The sequence below is a fragment of the Talpa europaea genome, assembly GCF_964194135.1.
Source record: "Talpa europaea genome assembly, chromosome: 2".
NCBI classification, from domain to species: domain Eukaryota; kingdom Metazoa; phylum Chordata; class Mammalia; order Eulipotyphla; family Talpidae; genus Talpa; species Talpa europaea.
Window position 1 is genome coordinate 79,935,370 of NC_140068.1, and position 17,401 is coordinate 79,952,770.

Here is a 17,401-nt window from a genome sequence, read left to right on the forward strand (position 1 = left end):
ATGCTTGATGCTGAAATAAACTATCAGTAAAATGTTCATCTCATTTAATGTAAGTCTTTAAGTCTACTTTTGAGAGTCAATCTACATTATGCCATCAAAAAATATTATTAAAATTTTTTCTCACAGCACAGTTAAAACAAAACTACATTGTTGTGTTTTTTTTTTTTTTTTTAAGCAAGCTCTTGCCTGTGTCAGCGTGTTGCCAACATGGCTCCCAAAAAGAAGCCAGTCAAAAAGAACAAAGGAGATCTCAACGAGACAACCATCATTGTAGAAGACAGCCCCCTAAACAAACTGAATGCTTTGAATGGGCTCCTGGAAGGAGGCAATGGTCTTAATTGCATTTCTTCTGAATTAACAGATGCTTCTTATGGCCCCAACCTTCTGGAAGGTTTAAGTAAAATGCGTCAGGAGAGCTTCCTTTGTGACTTAGTCATTGGCACCAAAACCAAATCCTTTGATGTTCACAGATCAGTGATGGCTTCATGCAGTGAGTACTTTTACAACATCCTTAAAAAAGACCCATCTACCCAAAGAGTGGATCTCAATGATATCTCACCTCTGGGCCTGGCCACTGTCATTGCCTATGCCTACACTGGCAAACTGACTCTCTCCCTGTATACAATAGGAAGCATTATATCTGCTGCTGTGTATCTTCAGATACACACTCTAGTAAAGATGTGCAGTGATTTTCTGATACGAGAAATGAGTGTTGAGAACTGCATGTATATCGCTAACATTGCTGAAACATACTCCCTGAAAACTGCCAAAGCAGCAGCCCAAAAATTTATCCGCGATAACTTCCTTGAATTTGCAGAATCAGATCATTTTATGAAACTTACATTTGAGCAGATTAATGAACTCCTTATAGATGATGATTTACAGTTGCCTTCTGAAATAGTAGCATTCCAGATTGCAATGAAATGGTTAGAATTTGACCAAAAGAGAATGAAACATGCTGCAGATCTTTTAAGCAACATTCGCTTTGGCACCATCTCTGCGCAAGACCTGGTCAATTATGTTCAGTCTGTACCAAGAATGATGCAAGATGCCGATTGTCACAAACTTCTCGTAGATGCTATGAACTACCACTTGCTTCCATATCATCAAAACACATTGCAGTCTAGGCGCACAAGAATCCGTGGGGCCTGTCGAGTCCTCCTCACTATTGGGGGTCGCCCAGGCCTTACTGAGAAGTCCCTTAGTAGAGACATCTTGTATAGAGATCCTGAAAATGGATGGAGCAAGCTTACGGAAATGCCAGCCAAGAGTTTCAATCAGTGTGTGGCTGTAATGGATGGATTTCTCTATGTGGCTGGTGGTGAAGACCAGAATGATGCAAGAAATCAAGCCAAGCATGCAGTCAGCAATTTCTGCAGGTACTTGATGCGTTGTCAGAAACTGAAATGGCTCAATAGTTTGAGGAATTTAACCTGACATAGTTAGTCATACCTATTAACTTAGTTCACTGGCTCCATAAATCAACAGAAATAATGCCACCTTATATATAAACAATCTTCAAATTATATAACAAGCATTCACTCACATATATCATGCACTCTAGATTTCTAAAACAAGTCTGTGAAGTGCAAGCAAGACATGAATAATTTGATTTTACATATGAGAAATGTGCTATAGAGAATTTATACCTCTAGTAAGCGGCAATTTACATTTTCTCATTTCCAGTCAGGTGCTCATTGCAATACACTGTCTTTCTGAAAGACACTGGGCACAAATCTAGTTTTTTTAACCTTAAGTGGTAAGAAAGACTAAAACAATACAAATTTTATTTTAAGTGACTCTGATGACTGTCAGATTCATAATTGGCAAATAAAATGTGGCAGCTAATTTTAAATATTTAAAGGCAGAATAGCATAGAAAACATCATTTTTTGATGTATTTAGAAAGAGTGAAAACAAATCCTCCATAAAATGGAATTCAAATGCCATATATATATTGAGTATTTATAGCAAATTAAACTGCCATATAGGTAAAATATTCAGAAAACCAGGCTTGTACAAAATCAAACAGAACTAATGAACAAGATCTGAAAATTTGTACAGTATATCATGAAAAACACTCACTTTATTCTGTATTTATCATTTAAAAGAATGCAAGCTATGCATTGATTTTTAGTCTTTTAATTTATAACTATAGTAAAGTTTTGATTTGGAGGCTTAAGTGAGACAAAGAGGAGTCAAAACAAAGGAGTACTGTTTTTATAGTACTTTGAGCCTTGGGGGGAAAGTCCCTAAATTGAAAACTCTTACCTACTGGTAAACACTAGGAAAATAGAGAAGTATCAAAAGTTAAGGCTTTGCTGATGCTTTTGGACATGCTGTTCACTAATACGATTCTAAACAGATGAAAGAAGACTGGTTGAGTGACTGGGCTCTACTGCTACAATGGCCAGATTAGGTGTATAAATAACAAAGGGTTTGGGCCTCCCTAGTAGAGCAGGGGTTAAACTTAGCACTATCAAGCTATCAAGGCAGACCTCTCCTGTCTCGCCCACTGCTCCCCTCAGCAGTGTATTTCAGTAGATCTGCCTGTTCTCATTCTGTCTCAGGTGAATCCTCTCAATCCCACACCTCTGGCCTATAACCCAGTTCTTGTATTCATAAATAAAAATAAATCTTTTTTAAAAAATAGCAAAGGGTTTGTGAGAAATGGAGAAGTCCAATTAGCTCCTAGGGGTGAACCAGGGGTGGTTGGTATCTGAAGTTAGGGGGAGTTGACTTGAATGTGGTGAGGTTCCCTTTTCTGATTGCTACAAATAACCCGGCTCCCAGCCTCTTTCCGACATGTATGTCTCCTAAATTCTGGCTGGTGGATATATCAAAACAGCGCAAAGGGCACTGAAAGTAGGTCTCCGTGCGGTTTTCTCTAAGTGGCCGGATAAAGGCAGTGAGTGGTCACCTCCACCCTCCCCCAATGCCTGCTTTGCCTTTTCCAAGTGTCATACATTTTTACTGGCTGATAAACAAAACACCAACGTTCAGGTGTGGAGCTGCACTAGGCTCCTCACCCCCTGGCTGTCAATAAGTGTCATGATGCCTACGTTATAATTTGCAGGATCCCATGGGTTCACCTGCAGCCACCAACAAGGCTGTCACATTTCTTCTGCCATTTCAGATACGACCCCCGCTTCAACTCCTGGATACACCTGGCCAGCATGACTCAGAAGCGCACGCACTTCAGCCTGAGCGTGTTTAACGGGCTCCTTTATGCTGTGGGCGGCCGCAACCCCGAAGGCAGCTTGGCCTCGCTGGAGTGCTACGTGCCCTCCACCAATCAGTGGCAGCCGAAGGCACCCCTGGAGGTGGCGCGCTGCTGCCACGCCAGTGCGGTCACCGAAGGCCGAGTGCTGGTGGCCGGAGGTTACATTGGCAATGCGTACTCGCGCTCTGTGTGCGCGTACGACCCGGCCAGCGACTCGTGGCAGGAGCTGCCAAGCCTGAGCACGCCCCGAGGCTGGCACTGCGCCGTCACGCTGGGCGACAGGGTGTATGTGATGGGGGGCAGTCAGCTGGGGCCGCGCGGGGAGCGCGTGGACGTGCTGACCGTGGAGTGCTACAGCCCCGCGACCCGCCAATGGAGCTACGCGGCGCCGCTGCAGGTGGGCGTGAGCACCGCGGGGGCCTCGGCGCTGCACGGGCGCGCCTACCTGGTGGGGGGCTGGAACGAGGGAGAGAAGAAGTACAAGAAGTGTATCCAGTGCTTCAACCCTGAGCTCAACGAGTGGACGGAGGACGACGAGCTGCCCGAGGCGACCGTGGGCGTGTCCTGCTGTACCCTCTCGATGCCCAACAACGTGACCCGGGAATCCCGAGCCAGCTCGGTGTCTTCCGTGCCAGTCAGTATCTGAACCCAGGTAGATGCGGGGATGCAGGAAGAACAAATATGTATTCGTGATTAAGCTTTGAGTTAGCGAAAAGGAAAATATAGAACATTTACTACAATGATTGTGTTTTAAAATATATCGAGGCATGCGTCTTGATGGTTTTAATCTACCTCTGCGTCTTTGTTGTTGTAAGAGCAAAATACAGAGCTCTGATCAACAAAGGCAAGAAACCATTTGTTTCAGCGACCACAGGGTGGCAGACAGAATTCGTGAAAGGCACTAGTTCATCTTGGCGTGTTTGCTAAATGCATAATGGTTAACACCTACAGCTGAGATTTTTCTTCTACACTTTAGTACCCGTGGAACATATGGCAGTAAAAGACTTCAGGTACAAAAGTTTGTTTTCCTCTCTTTTTCTTTAGGAAGTTTAAAATATTTATTTGTATGTCGTATTTTAAAATGGAAATCTGTCAGTATCTAGAAGGTCTTAAAATTTACTTCTGTATTCCAGTGCAGTTTATTTCCCTTTACATGACTGAGTAAGGATTCTTGAAGGCATCCTAGGACAAAGTCAAAAAGCTCAAAACTAAGTCTGACTGAAAAGTGACAGGAATTCCACCCCAGGACTGTCAAGTTGCTACCTTTGGTTTAGAAATGATTTGCTCTTCCTCTGTGCCGTGGGCCCCAGGCATTTTCTATCATAAAGTCCTGCTCTCAAAGAAGGAACTATTAACAGTCATTTAATGTATAGTGTAAATTTAGATCATGTTGTTTCTCCTACAAGTGACTGCACTTTGGCCCTAGTCCCCTATTAAAAGAATTTCAAATATCCTGAGAGCGTTACCTTCACCTTTAAAAAGGACACCAACATGTCTAAAGGCAGCTTTGGCCCTAATAGAAGTCCTGGGAATATCAAAATATAAAACTTGCCCTTAAGAATCACTAACTTAAAGATTCTAAAGCCTGAAGGTCATACAACCTATAACAATAATTTGATTTCTTTTGTTTTTTTGGATGAGAATGAAGGAAACATTTGAAATTGTTTGGATTTGTCAATAACAGGATGGCTGGGTCTTCCTGTTAGTAAATGCCATTGTTTCCCATTTCATAACAATCCTGATTTTTTTAATTGAAGTGTAATTGATACATAACCTCTTATTACTTTCAGATGTACCATTTAATGATTTGATATTATATAGATTTTAAAATTATCAGCACAATAAATCTAGTTAACATCCATCACCAGATATAGTTACAAAAATTTTTTTCTTTTGATGAGAACTTCTTAAGATCTATTCTCTTAGCAACTTTTAAATATGCAACACAATATATAATTATAATCATTCTGCAAATTATATATTGATTTCCTAAGTAAAAAATAACATATTCATTTCACATAAAAATATCAAAATAATATATGCCCATTCTGTTATTTTATCTCATCTGCTCCAAATTAGTTTTGCAAATTAAAATTGTATCCATTCAATATCATTTTTTCTTAAATGTTTGCCAAGTTTTGGAGCAAGAAAATGATTGTAGTAAATGATATGTATTTTCCTTTCTTATAATTTATTACTTTGTTCTTGGAGAGTTTATTTGTCTTGCAGAGGATGTAGCCTATCAATTATGGGATATGTGCAATTGGAATTTGAAAAATAAAACAAACTGTTTAAATAATTAAACTTGAAACATTTGGAAATATAACTAGGTTTTCATAAATCCTACCCTCTCCTGTCTTATATAGATAGGTTATTTATAGTTACCATGTTTATATTTAAAATACTTTATTTGAACTGTGAAAAGTGTTCGCATAGTATAAGTAGTGGAACAATTTTATATCATTGCCCCCATGAAAATTTCAATCTAAGTATTTAATGGTAACAGTTAAGGCTATAAACATTATATATTGTGAACAAGAGTTAGCCATATAAAAAACACTTGGCTTGTTTTTCACCCCACACATAGCTTGAGGAGTTTTTCCAAATACAGAACAATTTAAAGGTACCTGCTCCCTTGACTCCTTAGTTTCCTACACTGTAAAACTGAGTAACAAACTAGTTTATGGAGAAAACTAAATCACCAAGCATGTAAGTTACTAATACACAACCCTAGGCAGTAAAACAAACTTTTCACTTTTAATAAATTATTTGGACCACAACTTGCAAAGACTATTGAGAATGACCATGACATCTTTTAGCTTGGTATATAGATTGTGATATAATTGAGAAGCCTATAATATACTGCTAATTTTGAGAGGGAAAAAAGTGATTTGTCACTGGGTTAGAAGTCATAAATAAGCAAACAGACATAATTCATTCATGTGCAATAGATGTGTCTCCAATTGAGATCTTAAAAGTATTTTGAAACAGAGGATGTAAGGCTTGGAATGATATAACAATTAATTAATTGTAATCTTTTATCATGAAAGATTAAGGAGAGATGCTGAAACCAAACTTTTTTTTTCATAAGCATCTGATAAGTGAACTTGTACAAAAACTTAGCAGTAACTTTCCAGAGATGTAACTAAAGACATGTCGGACCTGGATAAATCATTGGAAATTACAATTTAATATACTTTCTACATTGTTTATAAAAAGACTCAGAAAATACATATCTGGGTTTGCCATCTTCCTAGGTGCAATGCTGTTCTAACTTCTGCTTCAGCTGTTAAGATAATAAATAAATACCAATGTGAATTTGAAATACCAGATTTTCCAACATAACAAATTGATAGAGATTATGGAACATAAAGTCAGTGAAAGTTTTGTATTCCTGAATTAACAATGGAAAGGAAAGAAAGCATACAGAATCAAATTAATGTGAGCCACCTTTCCTGTGTAAGTGAAACTTACTCTTTAACCCAAATGTAGAAGCAGTTGCTCCTGGAAAATTTGACAGTTTCTCCATGTTTCCCAAATGGAAAATTACTTCATTTTATTGTGCTTCAAGTGTACACTCAACTACACTCCCCAATCTTAGGATCCAGCCCTGAACTTCTTTTATTTTTCTGAGAAAAGGACTTGTTATTTTTGTGATGCCAGAGCCCTAGGAATAAATAAAAGCATGGTTCATTGTATCTGAAAAAGAGCATGTTCCCCAGCAGCTGAAATAATAGAATTCAAGCTCTCCCTTTCTGAACAGGTCAGAGACCTAATGTGCAAGTCTCCATGAAGCCAGACTTCTAATGTGGTCTGTCTGTTTTTAGTCAGGCTCGTGATGCCAGGTTGTTATTCCTCATACATTAGTTGCTTTCATTAGCATCCACTGAGTTTTATTTCTACTCCTATAAGAATGGTAATGAATAGAGAAGGTCAGTGATAGTACAGATGAGTAGTCTAAAGATGATTAAAATGGTAATGAATGTTATGAGTGAAGAGGTAAAGTTGAAGTAATAAGGAAGTGAGAATGTGCTGAACAGTTCTGTAATCTGAGGCAGAGCAGTAATTATATACTAAGTGTATTTTGCAAACATGCATGTAAATAGGGGTTTACCTGGAAGTATGTATTAAAAAGTCAATCTTTTGCTGGTTATCCTGGTCAAAAATCTTCAAAATTCATCTAAGTTACCAAGTAAAAGAACCCAAAATCACTTCCTTTAGGTAATTTTTTCCTGACTTACAAAAAAAAAAAAAGGAATTTATATAATCTTCCCTGAATTCTGAATTCTTGTCTGAATGAATCTTCTCTAAATGAGCTAGATCACCCTCCCAACTACTGGGGAATATGTCTTTAGCACAGGCAGCATTGAAAGGAATTATTTTTCAGTATTTCTTTTCACACTGGTAAAAACTATAGTGTTAGTTTCTCTAACACTCCTCCATGGTGATTACAAGAACTATATTCTAAAACATTAAAGATTTACCCTCCAGCACATTAAGAAGGTATAGACCATTTAAACTTCCCTCTCATAGAACTTGAAACAAAATATATATCTTGGATACTCCTGGAAATCTCTGTATTTATTCAGCAACTTTTGGCAAAAAAAAAAAAAATCTTTGTTTGCTTCAAACATTCTGGCACTATATAAGGAACAACAAACTGAAATGTGTGTGGTGTCTGTAACTCACCACTATCAATAAAGCTTCATTCAAAATGAGCTCAGTCAGTGATCAAATGTGGAGAGTTTGAAGTGTCCTTCTGTGATTATTGGGGTGTTTGTTTTTCTCCATTCAGATTTCATTATGATTCACCTCAGCAAAATACAAGAAAAAAAATGACAAATAATTGAAAAACTGTTCCAATCATTTGAAGACTAATAAAAGGAAAAAAAGTATAGAACATCAATAGTGCCTTGTTCTGTAACTCATACAGAAGGTTATTCTGGTCTACCTCAGACCTGACTGCCTTAGAAATCATAGATTGAATGTGGTTTCTAGCTTCATTTCCACTCTGACCACAGCTACCCTGGCACAGACTCAGGTTTATCATTACTTGCAATGAAACTACTTCTTAGGAAATGAAATTGTATTGTGGAGGCAAACCCTCCCTGCCCTTCTCTTCTACCTTACCTTCCAAATGAACAAATGAAATGTAAACAACCTAAGATGCTGAACCATTAAGTAGTTAAATAATAACCCTCAGTTAAGACCATCTTAGTTATTTCTAGGAAGTACTAAATGGTGCAATGATTTTTCTTTAAATTTTCCAAAACTGTAGCCACAGAAAGAGACTAGAAACTAACTGGTACCACAGTCCCAGTTTCAAGTGTACCAGCCTGGTGACTAGAGTTTCTTTGAGTTTTCTTTGAACATTTACAAAACTCCAAGCTTCCCCACAAGTTTACACTCCAAATCCATACACCAGTCCATCAATCCATTCTTTTTTTTTTTTTTTTTTTTTTTTTTTTTGCATGGGAGTAATTCACTTTATTTCCTGGTATAAACTCTTCTATGTGGTGGCCACAGCTGGCGCCTGGGTTCTCTGCACAGAGACTCTTGTGTGGGTCTTCACCAGGTGGTCAGTGAATTCCTGGTAAGGAGACTTGGTGAACACGGTCTCTTTCCATAGGTCGGGAGTGAGATAGCTGTAGGTCTTGGAGATGGCATCAAAGGTGGCCTTGGCAAAATTGCCCAGGGTGGCGGTGCAGCCCCTGGCCGAGGTGTAGCAGTCATCGATACCGGCCATCATCAACAGCTTCTTGGGCACAGGCGCAGATACGATGCCAGTGCCCCTGGGGGCGGGGATGAGGCGCACCAGCACAGAGCCACAGCGGCCAGTCACCTTGCAAGGGACGGTGTGGGGCTTGCCGATCTTGTTCCCCCAGTAGCCTCGCCGCACAGGGACGATGGAGAGCTTAGCCAGGATGATGGCACCGCGGATAGCGGTGGCTACCTCCTTGGAGCATTTAACGCCCAAACCGACATGTCCGTTGTAGTCCCCAATGGCCACAAACGCCTTGAATCTGGTGCGCTGCCCGGCGCGGGTCTGCTTCTGCACGGGCATGATCTTCAAAACCTCGTCCTTGAGGGACGGCCCCAGGAAGAAGTCAATGATCTCGGATTCCTTGATGGGCAGGGAGAAGAGGTAGATCTCCTCCAGCGACTTGATCTTCATGTCCTTGACCAGGCGGCCCAGCTTGGTGACGGGGATCCACTCCTTGTCCTCGGCCTTGCCTCCGCGAGCCCCGCGGCCGCGGCCCCGGCCTCGGCCCCGCCCGCGGCCGCGACCCCGGGGCCCGCTGCCGAAGCCTCCGCGGAAGCCGCCGCGGCCTCCCATTCCAGGGCCCCCCGGGCCTCCGGGCCCTCCCGCAGCACCGGCGTCGTCCGCCATTTGGTGTGTTCGCGGAGAAGAAGCCATTCTTTTTTTTTTTTTAATAGAGGCATGTTTTTATTTACTTATTTGTTTGTTTGTTTTGTTTATACATGCACTGGGTACAGTCAGAAGTGCGGGAGGGAGGGTGAGAGAATTCACCAGAGCCAGAGAGGGGAGCAGAGCAGGCAGAAGGACCGAAGTACACTGCTGAGGGGAGCAGCGGGCGGCAGGAGAGGTCTGTGCGCCATGTGGGACCCGCCTCTAGTGGCCGGGGAGCAGCCGGGGATCGAACCGGCGCCGCAGAGGCCGCGGGCAGCTTCACAACCCAGCGCTCAACCGCTGCGCCACCGGGGAGGCCACATCAATCCATTCTTGACACGTTTGAAATTACTTGATGACACTAAATACATCTAAGACACTGTAGCATGTATCAGAGGAAAAATTATTTGGTACGTACCCTGTGTGGGAAGCTTGACAAAGAGACTAAAGACTATCAGACACTCAGACTCACCTTTATGCTTTCTAGGATGGTGTGGAAGTGCATTAGAGAGAGAATTCATTTCAGGAAGGGGAACACAACTTCAAAGAGAGAGGAAAGCCAACCCATGGTCCCTGGAAACAAGCTACTCAGTCCCTTGGTTTTCCTTTCTAGCCACATTCACAGGTTGGTTAATGAACCTTGATGTAAGCTGCATTACCCCTTATATGCCAACACCAACCTTCCATCCAGTTTCAGACCAGACTGCTCCTTAGGGACTAGTGAGGAAGTGAAGGCATTTTTCGTGAACTTTTCTGTGGATGCAGTAGCCTCTGATTAGCCTAAAGATCCCATTCTTTCCTTATCCTTCTCTTTCAGGGGAGAGCCTTATAAAGTTAGCTTGACTCATCTTAGAGGAATTACCATTTGGACTTCGCCTTGATATACAATCATAGCTATAAAAGTGGCTTCGATCTTCAAATAAAAGCTTTTAAAGGAACTCTCATCTGCTGTTGGTGGGAATGCAAGTTGGTACAGCCTCTATGGAAAATAGTATGGAGATTTCTTGTGAAAATGAAAATAGAAATCCCATATGATCCAGCAGTATCTCTGCTAGGCATTTACCCAAAGAATATTAAAATTATGACACAAAAAGATTTACGTACTCCTATGTTCATACAGCACTGTCCACAATTACCAGGTCATGGAACCAACCAAAATGCTCAAGAAGAGATGAATAAATAAAAAAATTATGAAATATATACTCAGTGGAATATAGTCATCTATTTAGAAGCAGGAAATTGTGATCTTTGAGACATAATGGATAGGCCTTGAGGTGATTATGCTAAGTGAAATAAGTCAGAAAGTGAAAGATAAATGTCAGACAGATCACTGATCTGTGGATTACAAATAACAATAAAAAAAAAAAAACATGGAAAAACAAATCTTAAACTTAGTGAAGAATTTACTGGTTACCAAAGGGAACATGGCAGAGAAAGAGGGGACAGGACACACGCACAGGAGGTTTGGTGGCGGATGAGTGAAGCATATGTACATATGGAGGAGTGAAATGTAACCCCAAAGTTATATAGACGTGTAAACAACTGATAATTTTAATATAAATAAGTGACTATTAAGGTTATCATTGTTTAGCTCAGAAAGGGTGATATATCAAAATGGAAAGTGCAAGACCTTGATTATAATAACAAACATTTCTCCACTGAGCCACCTTCAGTCCCACCATTGGGCCTCAAAGGGGAAAGACATGTTCAGTGATATGAATGGGGAGATTATGCCTTTTTATCTGATTGCTTTTGCTTTCTATTCACATTAGGTTTCACCATAGGTTCTAATTCAGAAATCCTGTCTCTTTCCATTTGAGGACATCTCTACCTTTAGTTAGAGGGCAACACAGAATAGGATCTGTTTTTTGGTGAACCAGACATGGAAGCTGTCTGCATCAGTTCCCACATCTCTTTGGCCAGAACTTGGCATTTGGCTCTACCTAGATGCAAGGAGCTATGGGGAAGGTCTTCAGGTGAGCCCAGGAGGAAAAAGAAATATTTTTAAATATCTTTGTCTCTTGCACAATGACCAATTACATTTTAGAAACCACATCTCTCACCTTCTTCCCTCGCTGTCCATGGAGAAAGGCGCTTCCCAGTCCAACTACCTCCTCATCAACTACACCCCTCTGGGTCTACTCACACCACAGCAGTGCTCTCCTCTCTCCTTTTGCAGTCATGAGACTTGAACTTAACTCCCTATTTTATCTTGCCTTTCCCCATTTAAAGGACAAACCCAGACAACTCTTGTAGCTTTTTATTTGGGAGTCCTTACAGACATACAGCATACATTATTCTGTAACTCTTGAATTTTTTAGTAAATCTGGTTCCCACAAACTATCAAGTAAACCCATCTAATATCAGAATTACCCCCCACCTCTACCTCCCTCGATGTCTTTGTCCCTCTACTTCTAAAAGACTCTATATTCTTGATTTTGTCACTCTGAAACAATACTGACTGTAAACAATTCATCTGCAGCTAAATTTCTTTCAGTTCAGCCATACAGGGAGGTTCCCAATATATGATGGTTTGGGGAGGATATATTATGTAGAGGCTACAGGAGGAAATATATGCATCTATTCTTAATCACTGTAAGAAGAGAGGATTCCTCAGGAGAAGAAAGAAGGAAACTGAAATGGTTTTAATCTGTCCCTCAAGTCTTCTTTTTTTTAAAAAAAAGATTTATTTATTTGTTTATATAAGAGCTGGAGTATAGGCCAGAGGTATGGAGAGGTGAGAGGATTCACCAGAGACAGAGTGGGGAGCACAACAGAAGGATCAACTGTAATACTGTGGAGAGGTCTGCTGTGCCATGTGGGTAGCTCCCTGGCCAGGGATCAAACTTGTGCTGCAGTGGCTGCGGATAGCTTTATAGTGCTGAGACTTAACCCCCTGTGGCACCAGAGAGGCCCTGTCCCTCAAGTCTTCTGCCCTAAACTTTTGATGCCTTTCCATTTATTACAGAACTCCAAGTTGAGAAATGTTTTATTCTGCACAATTCTGTACATAGATAACAAAGGAAATTCTCTATGCAAAAAGAATCATTCCCTTGTTTACCAAACTTCCATGGGACATAACCATGCACCAAGCTCATTCCTGGAGTACCATAAGGAAAAAGATTCTGTTTCTCTAGGGACAATGAAGAACCAGAATCCCCAAGTGGTGGTTGATGCCTGCAGCATACTCATTTAGATTGGAACAATTAAATTAACAAGCATTTACTTCTTGCCAAGTTTTGTGCTCCCTGGCTCCTGTGGGGAAGAGAAAGGTAAACCCCACTTAAAGCCTGTCCTCAAGGAGCTTAGATGTAGTACAAGTTTTCTGACTGACTATATTTGGAGGTTATTCTCTATTTAATTCCTAGTCCCCTACCCCTGATCATGTTCTTTCTCTGTCCTGTGCTCTGGGAGACAGTACCCCCACCCCGCTCCGGGACCACATTCTCCAGACTCAGACTCTGGTCAGCAAGTTTATCCAAAGGAAAGCATTAGAAAATCATAGGGTAGTAGACAGTAGACACAGTAGACAGTGGTCAGGGTATTTCTTTCCTGTCCTTTCCCATCTTCAAAGCATGGCTTTGAAGATGCTTCAGGCCATGGCTCCAACTGTCTGCTACAATAGCTCCTGCCAGGAAGCCCTCCCCTCTGGCTTCAACTCTTACTCCCCACATCCTAGTGTACACTTAGGGTGTGATCCTGTTTTATGTTCTGCCACCCTTTTCAGAGTATGTTCCTTGAAATCAAACACCTGTTCTTGCTTTTGTTCTGTTTTGTTTACTGCTCTAACTCCAGTGTCTAGAATAATGCCTGGTGTACATCAGGGGATCAATCTATATGCTTTGTTGGATGAATGAAAGAATAAAATGCTAAAACCCTCATGACTCACTGCTTGCTAAATTCCTATTCTAAACTTATTTAAGCAGTAAGTATTGAGGATTTACTCTACAATCATATAGAGCAGCTGTGGTCAAGGGTGGGTGGTATTTATGATGTGGTCCCTACATACAGGCTAGGTGTGTTATGGGGACACCCTCTAGGGCTATGCAATTACACCCTGACATTTGCACAATGAGAAACCACTTCATGATGCATTTCGCAGAACATATTGCAGTCATTAAACTATCCATGTTTATACTCAAAGCACTTTCTCTTACTCTTGAATCATTATGGGTGAGCACAATAAAACACAGCCATAAGAACCAGAATTTTGCCAAACTAGCCAGAAGCCAAAAATTAAAATGCTAGGAAACATTACAGGTGGAAGGAGTTATCCAACACAACTTTTACTCTGTATTTCTATCTTTAAAAATAATTCTCAGGGGCCTCCCCTGGTGGCGCAGCGGTTGAGGGCTGGGCTGCGAAGCTGCCCGCAGCCTCTGCAGCACCGGTTCGATCCCTGGCCGCCGGCGAGGGTCCCACATGGCGCGCAGACCTCTCCTGCCGCCCGCTGCTCCCCTCAGCAGTGTACTTCGGTCCTTCTGCCTGTTCTGCTCCCCGCTCTGGCTCTGGTGAATTCTCTCACCCTCCTGTGCTTCTGACTGTACCCAGTGCTTGTATAAATAAATAAATAAATCTTTAAAAAAAAAAATAATTCTCAGAAGGGCCTCCCTGGTGGCGCAAGAGGTTAAGACACAACCTATGAAGCTAACCGCAGCCACTGCAGCATGAGTTTGATCCCAGGTCAGGGAGCTACCCATAGGGTCCGGCAGACCTCTCCTGACTCGCCCGCTGCTCCCCTCAGCAGTGTATTTCAGTCAATCTGCCTGTTCTGTTCCCCACTCTGTCTCTGGTGAATACTCTCACCTCCCCCCGCCCCCACACCTCTGATCTATACCCCAGCTCTTGTATGCATAAAAATAAATCTTAAAAAAAAAATTCTCAGAAGATTGATAATATTTCTATAGTTATTTCCCTGTTAAATTTTTTAAAAGTCCATGCTTTTTTTCTTTATTACTAAATCTTCAGAAGCAGGTAAGAACTAGTTTTGACAAGCCAGTGTTTATTTAGTGCTTTCTGTATTTGTGGTAAAATATATATACTTATATATATAATCAATAAGTAAATAAGTATCAATAAGTAAATAGAATATGTATTTACATATTCTCTTAAGTTTGTGTATGTATTCTATAAAATGATGTGTGTATACATATATGTCTCTGTATATGTATTTATATATATATATATAGTAAGCACTAAGTATTAGCTAAATGCTGACACTAATCCTATATCTATTTATCTACACATATATATAGTTACATAGCTATGTACTAAGTGTGTCTTCAAAACCCATATGTTGAAGCTCTAATGTAATGGTATTTGGAAGTGGGGTCTTTGGGAGATAATAAGGTCATGAAGGCAGAGCCCCATGGCGGAGTCAGTGTCTTTAGAAGTGGGGCTGTGAGCCCTCTCTCTCTGCACCATGAGAGGGGACAAATGAGAAGATGGCCACCTGTAAACCAGGAAACATGTCTTCACCCAGAATCCAACCATACCAGTACTCCGATCTTGGACATCCCCACCTCCAGAACTGTGTAAAATAAATGTTTGTTGTTTAAGCCACCTGATCTATGGTATTTTTACATAGACAGAGATATAGCCACAGATACAGCTATGTCTTATGTTGCTACCTGCTCGAGTTAAATAAGTAGCCATTCTGAGTTCATTGCCTTACCTTACATGAAAGCTACTTCAGTTACTATTCATTTCTTTAAATATTTCTCGATGATAGCCATGTTCCTGGCCACATGGACACAGTGAGAAAATTGGAGACTGCCCATAGACACTCCGAGGGCTTTTTCTGATTCAGAAATGAGAGTCTGGGCCTCACTTGTAGCCTAGGGGTTAAGTCTCAGCACTATCACTGCTTGGCCTGAGTGTGACCCCCGGCCAGGGAGCTGACCCACATGGCACAGCAGACCTCTCTTGTCTCGCCTGCTGCTACCCTCAACAGTGTATTTCAGTCGATCCTCCTGTTCTGCTCCCCACTCTGTCTCTGGTGAACCCTCTCACCCATTCCATCTCTGGCCTATACCCCAAATCTTCTATGCAAAAATTAAAAAAAAAAAAAAAAACTAGAAACAAGACTCCAACAGAGAGATTCCTAGGAACAGGGAAATTGCAGCCCTGCAGGATTGCAGGTAGAGCCTAGAGAGACCAGTGTTTATAGGCTGTTTTCCATTTTCCCCAAATGCACTATACAAATAATTTCACTTCCTATTGGTGCACTTTCTCTATGTTCACACAGCAAAGTTAAAGAACACTGTTTTATAGAGCCTGGCCTCCCTGTCTCCCAATACCACTGACGGGCTGCCCTTCAGGCACTTGTTTGGGTCAGAGTGGGAACACTCCTCAGGGCTCCATGCCATGGGTTGTGGCTCACAGGCAACCAGAGACAAAGCTGTGGTTTGAACTGCACAGCACCTGCTGCCACAAAAATCACTGTCTTTCCAGAAGTCCTAGAACTGTTTGGTGCTCTTCTAGTGTTGTCAGAACCCTGGAGAAAAGTTCTTCTCCAAAAGCTGGGTTGATTATCTCCCATGGGAAAGAAGTTCAAGAATGTTTGTTGACTGTTTTGTCAATTGAGAGAAAACTTAAAAAGCTAAGAAAAGAAAATGGCCATAAAGGCAAAAATTGGCTGAAAAAGAGATTAAATTCCAGTTTTCCCAAGCTGCCCTAGAATGGGCTAATTAATGTCCACACCCTAACATCTGGATCCTGTGTGTATGTCACATGACATGCCAAAAGGGAATCTACAGATGAAATGAAGGTTCTAGAGATGACATGAGCCTGCGTTAACCAGGTGAACCCTGTCTAATCACTTGTACCCTTAAAAGCAGAGAAGTTTCTTCAGGTAGAGTCAGAGATACAATAGGGGGAGGAAGACAGTGAGCGTCCAAATGTGAGAAGAATTCCCTGCACCCCTGCTGGCTCTGATAGGTGGGTATCCATGTGTGAAGATTGGAGAAAAGCCTCCAGAAGCTACAGTCACCTGACAGTTAGCAAGGACAGGAGAACCTCAGTCCTAAAACACAAGGAAATGGGTACTGTCAACAACAAATTAGCATGGAGAGCATGAATGAACCTTTTCAGAAAAGTCAATCTTGTCAACACTTTGAGGACAGCTGTGTGAAATTGGAGCAGAGAAGCCAGCTGGGCTCACCCAGACTTACAAACTACAGGTGTGGGTAATAAATTTTGCACTGATTTAAGACACTAAATTGGATGAATTGTCCAATAGTAGTAGAAACTTAATGCCTTTGCTATTCAACTAGCAACCCTGGGCAAGAGAACCAGGGCACCCAAGAGAACCAGGGCACCCCTGGGATGATCAGGTTCCTGAGGACCATGGTTAAGCTATGAGGATGGTGGAATCCAGGGTCATGTTCAGTTTTGATTCAACTTTCAAAGCACCTGATCCCTAGACATCAACAGCAACAGGAGATTTGCTGCATTTAAAAGTTATTTTATCTTTTTCATTTTAACTACTATTTTTAATTGACGCTGCCTTTGCTCTTATTTGGATTTGATAGAATTTTAATTCCTAATGTATTTTTCAAATATAGATGGTGGTTACATAATTCTTATGCAGGTACTATTTCCACTTTCAGTATACATATTTATGTATAGATCACATAGACATTTTGAAATGAAAGGTCCATTATTATTAAAACCATCTTTAATGTTGACATACCCAGGTAGAGACATTAGGAAGTGTGAAGATTACTTTTATATCCTATCAGCTGTTACTAGAAATCTGTAAAAGAT

General features: G+C 41.2%; 2 protein-coding genes across 2 annotated transcripts; one reads left to right on the forward strand and one right to left on the reverse strand.

The window, feature by feature from the left end:
• Positions 1-207: 207 nt before the first annotated feature.
• On the forward strand, positions 208-3,868 carry KLHL31 (kelch like family member 31; the record flags this gene model as incomplete). Its single annotated transcript, XM_084229094.1, has 2 exons — positions 208-1,379; positions 3,136-3,868. 2 exons carry the CDS (start codon positions 208-210, stop codon positions 3,866-3,868), a joined length of 1,905 nt encoding a protein of 634 aa, XP_084085220.1.
• Positions 3,869-8,698: 4,830 nt separating this feature from the next.
• LOC311188475 (small ribosomal subunit protein uS5-like) lies at positions 8,699-9,888 on the reverse strand. The gene has a single exon (XM_084259590.1). The coding sequence runs from the start codon at positions 9,638-9,640 to the stop codon at positions 8,732-8,734; it is 909 nt and encodes a 302-aa protein (XP_084115716.1). The 5' UTR covers positions 9,641-9,888; the 3' UTR covers positions 8,699-8,731.
• Positions 9,889-17,401: the final 7,513 nt, after the last annotated feature.